At 32.5% G+C, this 12,157-nt stretch overlaps 1 protein-coding gene across 1 annotated transcript; it reads left to right on the top strand.

Moving 5' to 3' along the window:
* Positions 1 to 479: 479 nt before the first annotated feature.
* On the top strand, positions 480 to 10,851 carry LOC126771182 (uncharacterized). The gene is made up of 4 exons (XM_050490940.1): positions 480 to 490; positions 2,396 to 2,531; positions 4,846 to 4,973; positions 10,654 to 10,851. Exons 1-4 carry the CDS (start codon positions 480 to 482, stop codon positions 10,826 to 10,828), a joined length of 450 nt encoding a protein of 149 aa, XP_050346897.1. The 3' UTR covers positions 10,829 to 10,851.
* The last annotated feature ends 1,306 nt before the right edge of the window (positions 10,852 to 12,157 follow it).

Here is a 12,157-nt window from a genome sequence, read left to right as displayed (position 1 = left end):
GCTATATATTATTATATTAATAAGAAGATTTATTTATTTTATAATTTTTATTTTTTATTTATTTAACTCAAGATTTATTTATTAGTTTTCTGTAATTGTAAACTATTTCAATAATTAACAATTTCGATGTTTCACATCCCCTTGTGTCCCTTGGCGGCCACATATTTTTTTTTATTATTATGTAATATGCGTTTTAATAATTAATTTTAATTACGAAATAAACGTAACAATATCAAACATATTTATATTACAACTTGTTGGTTTGGTTTACCGCGACCACTTTCCTCTCCCCATAAGCGTTCTTACACGACTATTTTAAAACATCTTATTCACGCCCCACTAACAAATTCAAAGTGACCATCCAATTTTCAAAGGATTATACCAAACATGTAGTTAGAAGGAAACACAGAAATACCTCACTTTGAAATAAAAGTTGCGTTGTGATTACACAGTTCAAAGTTCGTTTGTCTACACGTGAAATGGGAATAAAGTGAGTTAGTTATATTTTATTTTATTTTCTGTTTAATTTTTTTTAATCAATAATGTTATAACATTATTCACGATATTAAAAAAAAACGTAAGTATCTTAAAAATATTATATTTGCAATAGTTTTTTTATTATAAATAATAGAGATCTCGTTGGCCACGTGGTAATTGCAACAAAATGATTTAAAGTAAAAATATTGGTTCGATTTAATATATAGTATAAATATTATGAACACACACATTTTGTTTTTGGGTCCATATTACACTTTGAGTTGTTATAGCAGAGTAAAAGTATTAAAACGTTTCTTATTCTTTTAATTTAATTAAGTTTTTGACAAAGATATTATAATTTGCGAAAGAAAAGATTTGAATGATTAGAAATTTTAAATCAAAAACCATTTGATTTTTGACGAGCCGGTTGGCGTGGTTGGTAGAACACTTGCCTTTCACGCCGAAGGTTGTGGGTTCGATTCCCACCCAGGACAGACATTTGTGTGCATGAACATGTCTGTTTGTCCCGAGTCTGGGTGTAATTATCTATATAAGTATGTATTTACAAAAAAAAAAGTAGTATATGTAGTATATTAGTTGTCTGGTTTCCATAGCACAAGCTTTGTACAAGCTTAATTTGGGATCAGATGGCCGTGTGTGAAAAATGTCCCAGGATATTATTATTTGATTAGCTATAGTTGTTGACTTGCTAGCTTTAAATTTTATAATTTGATGAAATATACTGGTGGTAGGGCTTTCTGGAAGCTCGTCTGGGTAGGTACCACCCACTCATCATATGAAAGTTACCCAGTGGTAAGAATGCGTGAATCTTAACCGATGATCGTGGGTTCAAGCCACTGCACCAGTGAATTTTTATATGCTTAATTTGTGACTATAATTCATCTCGTGCTATACGGTGAAGGAAAACATCGTGAGGAAACCTGCATGTGTCTCATTTAACTGAAATTCTGCCACGTGTGAACTCCACCAACCCGCATTGGAGCAGCGTGGGGGAATAAGCTCCATACCTTCTCCTCAAAAGGAAGAGGAGGCCTTAGTCCAGCAGAGGGACATTCACAGACTGTTACTTACTCGTCATATATTCTACCGCAAAACAGCAGTACTTGATATTGTTGTGTTCCGGTTTGAAGGATGAGTAAACCAGTGTAATTAGTAACACAAGGGACATAACATCTTAGTTCCCAAGGTTGGTGGCGCATTGGCGATGTAAGCGATGATTAACATTTATTACAATGCCAATATCTATGGGCCTTGGTGATCACTTAACATAAGGTGTCCCATTAGCTCAAAAAAATAAATAAAAAAATAGCGTACTGACAAATACCGAAAGCCTTATCGGCTGCACACGAATAGGGTCTATACAAAACGTTTATAGTGAAGGACAGGCATTGTACGAAAAAATCTAGTACTTCCTAGACCAATACCGTAGCTTTGGTAGAATACATTGAAATAGAATATTGGGAAATTATTTGTTTTGTTTTGTTTAAAATCTATCTTATTTTATTTATTTTTCTTTGCTAATATTTGAGTAGATCCAAAAATTCAAAGAAGCAGCCCGGATTCTGCGTCTGTTCCAGACTAATAAAAATTTCAATAAGTTTTTATTGACACGACCTGGAATTTGACCTAGGACCTCGGGGTCAGCAGCCTTATTACCCACTAGACCAAAAAGGCAGTCATTTAGCACTTTATTATATACTTTTTGTATGGGCGAATATATCAATTAGCGGCTTGTTATACCTTATTGATTTAAAAATACTATATATTACGGAATAAAGTCATTATTTTACCCGTACGAAGTCGGGGCGGGCATCTAGTGAAATAATAAAACGATAACTAATTAAGAAAACTAGACATTATTACAAGTATAATAATTATTGTTTATATTTTGTTTCAGATTGCTTACCCTCTTAGGTCTTCTGGTAGGCGTCCTATACTGTTTGCATATCCTCGCTCAAGATTACCAAGCCATCACTGCACCGAAACTGCTACGTCTACTTTTCAAACGAGATATAAACTCCAAAAAGATTTACGTAAGTTGAGTAATAAAATAAAAATCGAATCCTTAAATTAGCCTGCCCGCACAGAGCGGTATAAAGCCGAATTCGTGTTGTTTGATTTTCAAATAAGTTGCTCGATATTCGAAAACATGGTAAAAATGGTCAAAAAAAATTGAACGAGCTAATAATACTTGTTTAATGTATTTTTATGATACCACTCACCGTTTACGAGGAAAATATAAAGAACTGATATGATCGATAATCGGTGGAGATTTTTTATATTTCTTTTGTAAAATTATATCTAAGATTAATACCAGTTCTATGCAAATTATTGAAATTTGAAATATCTATTTTGATCGAACTATATTTCGTTTAGAATTATTGTCAAATTTCAGACACTTAGTATGCATTAGATAACACATAATTTTTTAAAACGGACGGACGGACGACCGAGCTTTGCTCAGCTCTTATGTAAATATAAAAACATAGTTATAAGATATTTTCTTCTGAAAAGTGCGGTTTTCAGAAGTAATCCTTTCTTATCTAAATAAAAAAAAACCAAATCGTTAAAAGGCGACTCCGAGACACACAATATACGTAATGTACGTAACTATCCGGAATTTATCTTCTAATATAATACAATATCTACTGAAAATTATTTATCCTCATGTCAATATCCAGCAAAATATAAAATTATACGCAACCGACAATTATCGAAGTCTACTGTAAATCCCCGCTCAAGCGCCAGCTGTCACGCGGGAATTACATCGACCTTTTCTAACCTTAGCTATAAAAACAGTTGTCGTTCGCCAAGTATACTATTAGAATCAAATAAATATATCAATCGGCCGACGGGCCGGTTGGCGTGGTTGGTAGATACTTGCCTTTCACGCCGAAGGTTGTGGGTTCGACCTAGGACAGACATTTGTGTGCATGAACATGTCTGTTTGTCCTGAGTCTGGATGTAATTATCTGTATAAGTATGTATTAACAAAAGAAAAGAAGCATATGTAGTATATCAGTTGTCTGGTTTCCATAGTACAAGCTCTGCTTAGCTTGGGATCAGATGGCTGTGTGTGAATAATGTCCCAGGATATTATTATTAATCATAATATCTAAAAAATATAACAGAATAAAAATGTTTCTACTTAATTTTAAGTGCAAAAAAACAAACTAGCAATTTAATAATTTTATTCAAATAAAATATTTCTAAAAAATGTTTCGTTTGATCTCAATGTAAATTTTAGCACTTACGAGTACATAGTTAATAAGATTATATTTGCATTCCATCTATTCTCTCAATATATAATGGGAATCATGAAGCATAAACATTTTAATTCACATTACGTCTTACACGAGCTCAGTTACTAATATTTAATAATGGTCATTTATATTAACAATTATATAATTATGTTTTGAACTGAAAACTTCTTTAGGCGCGCTGCGCTGGTTTATCGTAGAGGATAGACTCGTTGGCTTCGCGTCACCGACATGCAAATGTTAATATAATGAAATCTTTTCAAGTACAAATAAATTAAGTATTGTGGAAATTAATGAGGATAATAATGTTTGAAAATACTAAAAGTATATAGATAATGTAAGTGTGTTTTAATTATTATTTATTTAAATTAAGCTGTGTTAATACTTTGTACCAAGTTTGCGACATGCTGTGTATTTTGAAAAAAAAAGCTATATAATAAAAAGGGATAGAATTATTACTTGGAGTGCTAATAGATGTGATAATTGGACAAATATATTTAACAGTTTCAAGTTTTCATTTCAGTCTATGACTGCCTGTTTTTTTTTTATGAAACACTGTTCTTTCAGGAAAGATATCTTTATATATAGACAATCTAAAAAAGCAAATCCTTATGTAAATAGGATTATTTAAGCTGCTTTCGTATAATTTCAATATTTCACTTTTTTGTAACTAAAATTAATTTTTTAATTTCTAAAATTATTTTTGATATATAATTTATATTTCGTTGTTAAATTTATATATTATTGTTTATAACAGTTGCCACAAGCTTTAAAAGTTTATTTTTTGTAATGGAGTAATTGAAATATGTTTTCACCTAACAATCACTTTCTTGCCTCTTTCTTTCACGTGACATTGGTTATGCAAGAATTCAATTAAAGTGAAACATTTTTATGCTTCAAGTTTGGTATCGTACAAATTTGAAAATAAATTCCGAAGAGGCTTGACAGTATTGTGTATATTATAGTAGTATAATGTTAGTGATTTTTTTTTATTAAAAAGTTTTCATATTAATATAAGACATACCAAAATGATATGAATAAATTTTGCAAAGAAAAACTGTTTAACAATTTGCGCTTTTAATTCCAGACTCCTACAGTACGATGGAGCAGAATATTAAAATATGATCCACTACAATGCGCTCGGTATCTCTATTGTGATCTCGGAGCTCGTTCACCAGACAGTGACCTGCGACGAGGCCTCATATACATGTTGGCGTAAGTATTGTAATACGAAAATATAATTATTATTGAATAACTCAATGACAGGGTAAAATTATCACTCGAAGCTAACTATCAGCACGGTAAATTATCAGAAAGCGTTGCCATAAATATATTAGATTTAATAGAACCAACAAAAAATTATTTACGGAAGGGCTTTATGCAGAATCTTCTATAAGGGTACCTCGGCTACCCAATTTAATATTATTAGAGTTGTTCCATTGCATCAATACTTTGTATTGCTGTTTCGGTTCGAAAAGTCAGTGTCATTAAGGATACAAGGGATGGCAAAGACGGCACTGCGGAAGTAAGAATTATTTTTATTTCTTACAGTGCCAGTGTCTACGGTAAATATTGTCACTTAACTCAGTCAGTCCATAAGTTGTAGAAAAGATCGGTTGGCGAATACTTGCAAGGCTATATAAAAAAATCTTAAATAATTATTTCGGCAAAGATTTATAACAATATTTCGCAAATGACACTTGTGAACGGAATGACACTTACTTTAAAAAATTTATTAAATTCTATAATTTGACCCTTTAAGCATATATTACTACGAGAACAGATATTATAAATTTGTCAAAATCTTCTTTAAAACGTGTTTACTCCATGCGCTCAAAGGACAATCTACAATAACTGTCAAAAGCGTGACGTCATATCTGATACCTGAACGAACACCGCGATGCAGGTCTCAAGTTTATGCGATGGATACGTCGTCGGTTTTTTGCATTGGTGCGACACTGCACCGTGTTTATGTATGTAGGCCATTACGTTGATTCGCTTTACTCTGAGGCTACTCCACAAATATTATTTTTATCCAGGCTTCTTAAACTATGAACTCCCAAATAAAGCTATAATATAATAGATAAAAAAAATATTAAATTAAAATAATTAAATTGTCTTAAAATATTTGTTTCATCTTTATGTCTTTTTACTTAACGTCATGTGTTTAGTAATGAAGAAAATAGTCGATAGGATTTGTCAGATAAAATTCTGGTTCATCGTATTTCCGCCGACCCGCTTTAACGCAGCGTGGTGGAATAAGCTTTGAACCTTTTCCTCATGAGGAATGTTTGCTGTTTGACAGTTACGGGTCAACACTTTCCAGCCTACGTACTGTATGTACGTGATAACAATATAATCAGTTTGCATTTCTGGGCAGTGACGCAAGTTATTATGTAACTCAGCCATAAATGTTATCTTTTAAGAGTTTTTTGTATATGGACTTCTTAACAGGTTTACTAAATGCGTTCGACCCTTATGCGTAATATGCGTTTCGCTTGTTTGCATCAAACACTTTCACGTTTGCATAACCATCTTACTTGGAAACGAGACAGTCAGGTTTATAACTGTAACTTTGCTATTTGTAAAGGAATTCTTGAAACCGGTAGCTTCATTAAAACACTTAAAGCGGGTCAATATACACTTGAAACAGGGCAATTGCCTATATGACATCTATAAATACGATAAAACTGTAGTGTAAATATTATTCTTATGTATTAAATTGTCAGTACAATATATTCGCAGATTTATTACATAATATTATATCGGATAAAGAATACGCATAATATCATTACAGGCTAAGAATAATTATAGATCTAAATGAATTAAAAACATTTTTCTTAATGGTATTCCTTAAAGGATTGCAACTGTCCAGTAACTATTCTATAAGTTAGTTAAATATATAAGGTCAAGCAATATAAATACGTTTCTGAGAATGCCAACGCCACAAATAAATTTCTTTATAAATATATTAAAAAAAAAAAACAATTTTGGGTACCGTTTTACCCAAGTAATTTATACTACTCTTGATCAAACTTCTTGACTAAGGTCTGCCCTTATTATTGAGTCAATATTATTTGTCGGGTTTTTTTAAGCAGAAGAGAAAATGGAACATAGTATAGAACAGTTGGATTGAAAATCAAATCCGGGTAAGCACAACTGAGTTTTCAAAGGTGAATATAACGAAATTGTGCCACCATTCCATTCACCAATCTGCAGTTGGTCAGCGTAGAAATTAGCTCTAAGCCTTTAAAAAAAACGGTTCTCTTTTCCTAGCTTTAGCCCTGCAGCGTAAGAATTTGTTATACGGATATTTTGTATTTTTTTAATTTCAATGAAATAAAATATTCAAATATATATTATAATAAAAACAGTATTATGATATATTCACTTGTACAATATATATAATATAAGTATATCTTGGTATGTACAGGGCAACTTATGTTTAACAATCTGTTTTTTCTTTCATTTTTTTTTTAGTAATTTTCTAAAACTTTATTTTAATAAATTATAAAATAGTTTAAGTATATTTGAATAGCAGACGACGATTTCTGTCAATGTTGTGTGCGTCTGTTGTTACATAATATGATACACTTATATATATATTTCAATAAATGTTTAATTTTTGTAATGTTATGGTGTACCTTAAAAAATAAAAATAAACCGCAACAGAGCTAGATGAAGACACAATTCGAGTGCTTATGATAATAATAATAAATAATAATGTTCTCCAGACCGACTTCGGCCACGGCGGCCAATTTTAAGAGAAATTAGCACAGAAGTGTACACGCTTCCAACTTCCTGACTCCGGGGTCCTACTGAGAATTTTCTGACAGAAAAACCCAATAAATTTTTACTGACCCGACCTGGGAAATAAACCCAGAACCTTCGGGTCTGCGGCATTACATCAAGCTACTAGACCAACGAGGCAGTCAAATACCGTCTAGAGTAAATTTTATTATTTTATATATCTACTTGAATTAACCATTCATTTAAATGAAATAAAAGCTATTTCGCAAAAATATGTTCATGATTAATTTGAATTATAAAAATAGTTATTTGATATCGTATTTAAAAAATACACATTTTTTATTATATTAAATATTTTCATAGAATAGGTATAACATTTCCATATCCATCGATCATTTAACGTATTGGTTCTCAGAAATTGTAGTTATGTTAGCTTGGAATTGATTAACTATTTTTTTTTGTCTCCAAGGGTAATAAAGTAATGGTAACATCTACCACAAGTGATCATATATATGAAATACAATAATACAAAATATCCGTATAGCATACGTTATGTTATATTTGTTATGTGTTATATAAATGTTTTTACTTAGTATACGACTTTCGCTTTGAGTAATATTTAAAGGTTACATATTTTGATTTTATTTTGAGTCAAATTAACGTTTGCTTATGCGAAATTTTAACTAACCGGCAAACAAATACAAATGAATTATTATTTATCACGCATGGAAATCAACTAACTCTATTTTTAACTTTTTTATCATCTACTAATTACCGGCCTCGGCTTCGCGCGGATAGAATAAAAGTCTGTATGAAACATTTATATTGAAGGGAAATAAAATATGTTAAAAAACAATTCTATTATTATCGTGCCAGGAACATTCCCGTGCATACAGAACAACAAACCAAAATTTTCATAACAATCATTTAGGAACGGATGGAATACAAACAAAATAATTAATTTTTATTAATATGAAAATGTTCAAGCATAATATATTTTATAATTAATCATAACATTTTGATAATATGACAAGGGAATGAGAGTCAGTATGAAATAATTGGAGTCCAAATAACATATAATATAATTTTAAATCAATTAAAGATTGTTATTAAATTTAAATGGTTATCAGAATTCCTATAAATAAATGTAATTTTATGTGAATTTTTATGATTTATTTTATTTGAGAAACAGAGCCATCATTACATATTATAAACTACCGCAGCTTTTGTCTGTCAGTGAATGTGATAAACTTATACGATTCCGAACGGATTTTCATACGGCTTTAAAGAAGTATTGTGACTACTATTAAAATTAGATAAATAGTCTCGCGGACTTTTTGGTGTATAATAATGTGTACCTACTAAAAACATGTAGCGCATTATTTTATATATCAATAATACTTATCGCAGCTAACGCTAAATTACGATGTTCATTATTGCAATTACAATCGGAATCTCTAATTTTTTTATAGATATAATAATAATAATAATAATAATAATGTCCTCCAGACTGATTTTGGCAACGGCGGCCAATCTTAAGAGATATTAGCCAACTACGCAGGAGATATAATAGTGCACAGTGTGAGCAAACACAGGTGTACTCTCTATTTCCTAATTTTCATAATCCGATAGGACGGCAATCTGACACGACCGGAAAGAGTTCAGGTGCAGGACCAATGGCTTGACATGCTTTCCGAGGCACGGGAGTGTACACACTTCCAACTTCCAGACTCCGGACTGCTACTGAGAATTTTCTGATAGAACAACAACTTTTTATTGGCCCAAACTGGGAATTGAACCCAGGGCCGCTGACCGATATAAGGCCGCAGAGCTGCGGCCTTATATCAAGCCACTAGACCAATGAGTTATATCAAGCCACTTTTTTTTCTTTTTTTTTTCTCGCAGTGCAAACCTTCAGAAAGGTACCCGGGTCCTATGGGGGTGAAACCGGGTTATGTGGGATTCTTACCCACTAAAACCACTGCGATGGCCGTCCTCAGCACGGATCGGAGAGGCTGCGGGATTGTGTTGATATAACGCATCCGCGGCCTCTCCCATGCTTTGCTCCACTCGAGGCTCCGCGGAGCTCTCATCAGGGGGCGAATTTCGCCCCCCCGCACTCCTCGCTAGTGCGTACGGCAGCGCGAGGCCATCACGGCTGCCGTCCTCCACAGGGCCGTCTGAAATAGGACACGTGAGGCCCCCACCTCTCGCATCCACGGCCCCAGGGTTACGTCCTATCTTTTAAGCCCCGGGCGTCTTGGCTATGGGAGGGCCGACACGACGCCGTCGTCGTCTCCGCCGAGCAGGATCGGTCCTCTCCCGTTCCCGCTCCGCCGTCTCCTTCTGAACCATGACGGTCTCACAGAAGGAGGCTACGGCCCTCCACGCCGATTCCCTGCGAAGCATCGCCGACACGATTGCTCGCAGAGACAGGTCTTGTCCGACTTTGACACGGACCAGGATCTCCCTCTCCGCACTCCACGCGGGGCATACTTCCAACGTATGCTGAGCGGTGTCCCGGTCCGCGTCACAGTGGTGACACATCGCCGTCGATTCGCGTCCGATCTTACACAGGTATTCTCCAAAACAACCGTGACCGGTCATTACCTGCGCAAGTCGGAAGATGACTCGTCGCTTTCGCCTCATATATCAAGCCACTAGACCAATGAGGCAGATAAAACACAGATTATATTACTCGCTGATTACATAGTATCAGTAAAGAAATTATAATTCTAAAAAAATATAATAACATTACATGGTAATTGAAAGAAAAACAAATTGTGTGTCCAAGCATGTTTTGCCAAAATGGCGTGAAAATATTAATTAATGCAGAAAATATTTGATAAAATTACATTTACTTTAATTAAATTTGATAAAATTATAAAATAATTACGATAATTTTAAAGAAATTATAGTAGTTAATTGCAAAAGGCTTTAAACTTGAAATTAATTTAAAATTTTCGTTGACGTCTTTTTTATCGAGTATTTCGCATTATTAATGAAAGTTTTTTTAAAAAGAATTAAATGTAGTAGTATGACAAATCTAAAAGTAATTATGATATTTTATGTAAGTACTATAATATACTAACGGCAACATGTTCACAGGTCGTTTTAAAATTAATAACTTTTTTTTTCTTTGCAGCTTAGAAGTAAAGGAAGAGGACAAAATAGCTTTGACTGAATTCGAATCCGCGTACTCCCGAGGCAAATCTAGACGAGATTATCCAGAACATTGTAAAAAAAAATATACAATGTGTCCATTCAAAGCTAATCTATTACTCGATTTGGTGAATTATATACTTAAAGCAACGAGTTGATGTAAAATATAATAAAAATAAAATGAAAACATTCATTTCACGCAGAAAATTCACATTTAGAATATATGACAAAAAATAAATAAAAAAAATCAATTTAAATACTATGATACCTAAAAACGGTCACTAAAACTTAGTACCTAGTTTTACTCATAAACGTTGTTAATGTAAGTGCTTAGTTAAACAAGCATTTTTCTCTTTCTTACATAATTGATTTGACATTCGAAAGAAGAAAACAGCATTATTTACCTAATCACCCCATAAACAAAATTTATAGGTAAAGCTTTCAATATATTTTAGTTAATTTGTAAATAAAATGTTTTTACGTTATATTTTTAAAATATTATAGACCTATTATTACCAGAAAAATATGAAATTCACGATTGTCACGTAAATAGTTTAAATTTTAAGCGGGTAAGTTTTGAGCTAGATTGAAGATAGACATTTAATTAGTTTTATTTTTACGAAAGTATATTAGAAATAAAGATGTTTCTATTTTCGTTCGCTTAATTTAGTTTTCTTGGTATCGAAGATATTTTCTATAGATTTAAATTAATATAAAATTGCTGTCTGCACAATTTATATCAAGTGAATTAAAATTAATAATTTATTTAATTATGATCTTATAAGCAATAATTAATCATCTTGTTACATAATTAAATTGAATGTAAAGTCAGAACCAGGTTGAACTTGTAGATTAAATCGAGATCAATTGACAAGTAATTCAACAGTTACTATTTTTTTCAAATATAATTCATTATCAACTAAATACAATTAATTTTTGCATTATTCAAAATTTGACGATAATTATTATTGAAAATAATACATAATACATAAATTTGTATGTTTCTAATTTCTACTCCCTTTTTTCCAAAATACCTATTAATAATAACTACCATCTCGGCCCATGGTGGTAAGCCGAGGTGGCCCAGTGGTTAGAACGCGTGAATCTTAACCGATGATCGTGGGTTCAAACCCGGGCAAGCACCACTGAATTTTCATGTGCTTAATTTATATTCATTCAATTCAATTCAATTCATTTTGTGCTTAACGGTGAAGGAAAAAATTGTGAGGAAACCTGCATATGTCTTAACTTAAATTCAGCCACATGTGTATTTCACCAACCTGCATTGGATCAGCGTGATGAAATAAGCTTCAAACCTTCTCAAAAAAAGGAGAGGTGACCTTAGCCCAGCAGTGAGACATTCACATGCTGTTACTAAAGAGCCACCAAACAAGAAGGAAGAAAATAGTTTGACAAACAGATGAGAAAAAGATATTGAACTATTTTGTTTTTGGGTCTTTATAAAATGTATAATATATGTTTGAAAA

Source organism: Nymphalis io, chromosome 10 (genome assembly GCF_905147045.1).
Source record: "Nymphalis io chromosome 10, ilAglIoxx1.1, whole genome shotgun sequence".
NCBI classification, from domain to species: Eukaryota; Metazoa; Arthropoda; class Insecta; order Lepidoptera; family Nymphalidae; genus Nymphalis; species Nymphalis io.
The sequence above is the reverse complement of the archived record's forward strand: the minus strand, read 5'-3'. Positions and strand labels throughout refer to the sequence as shown.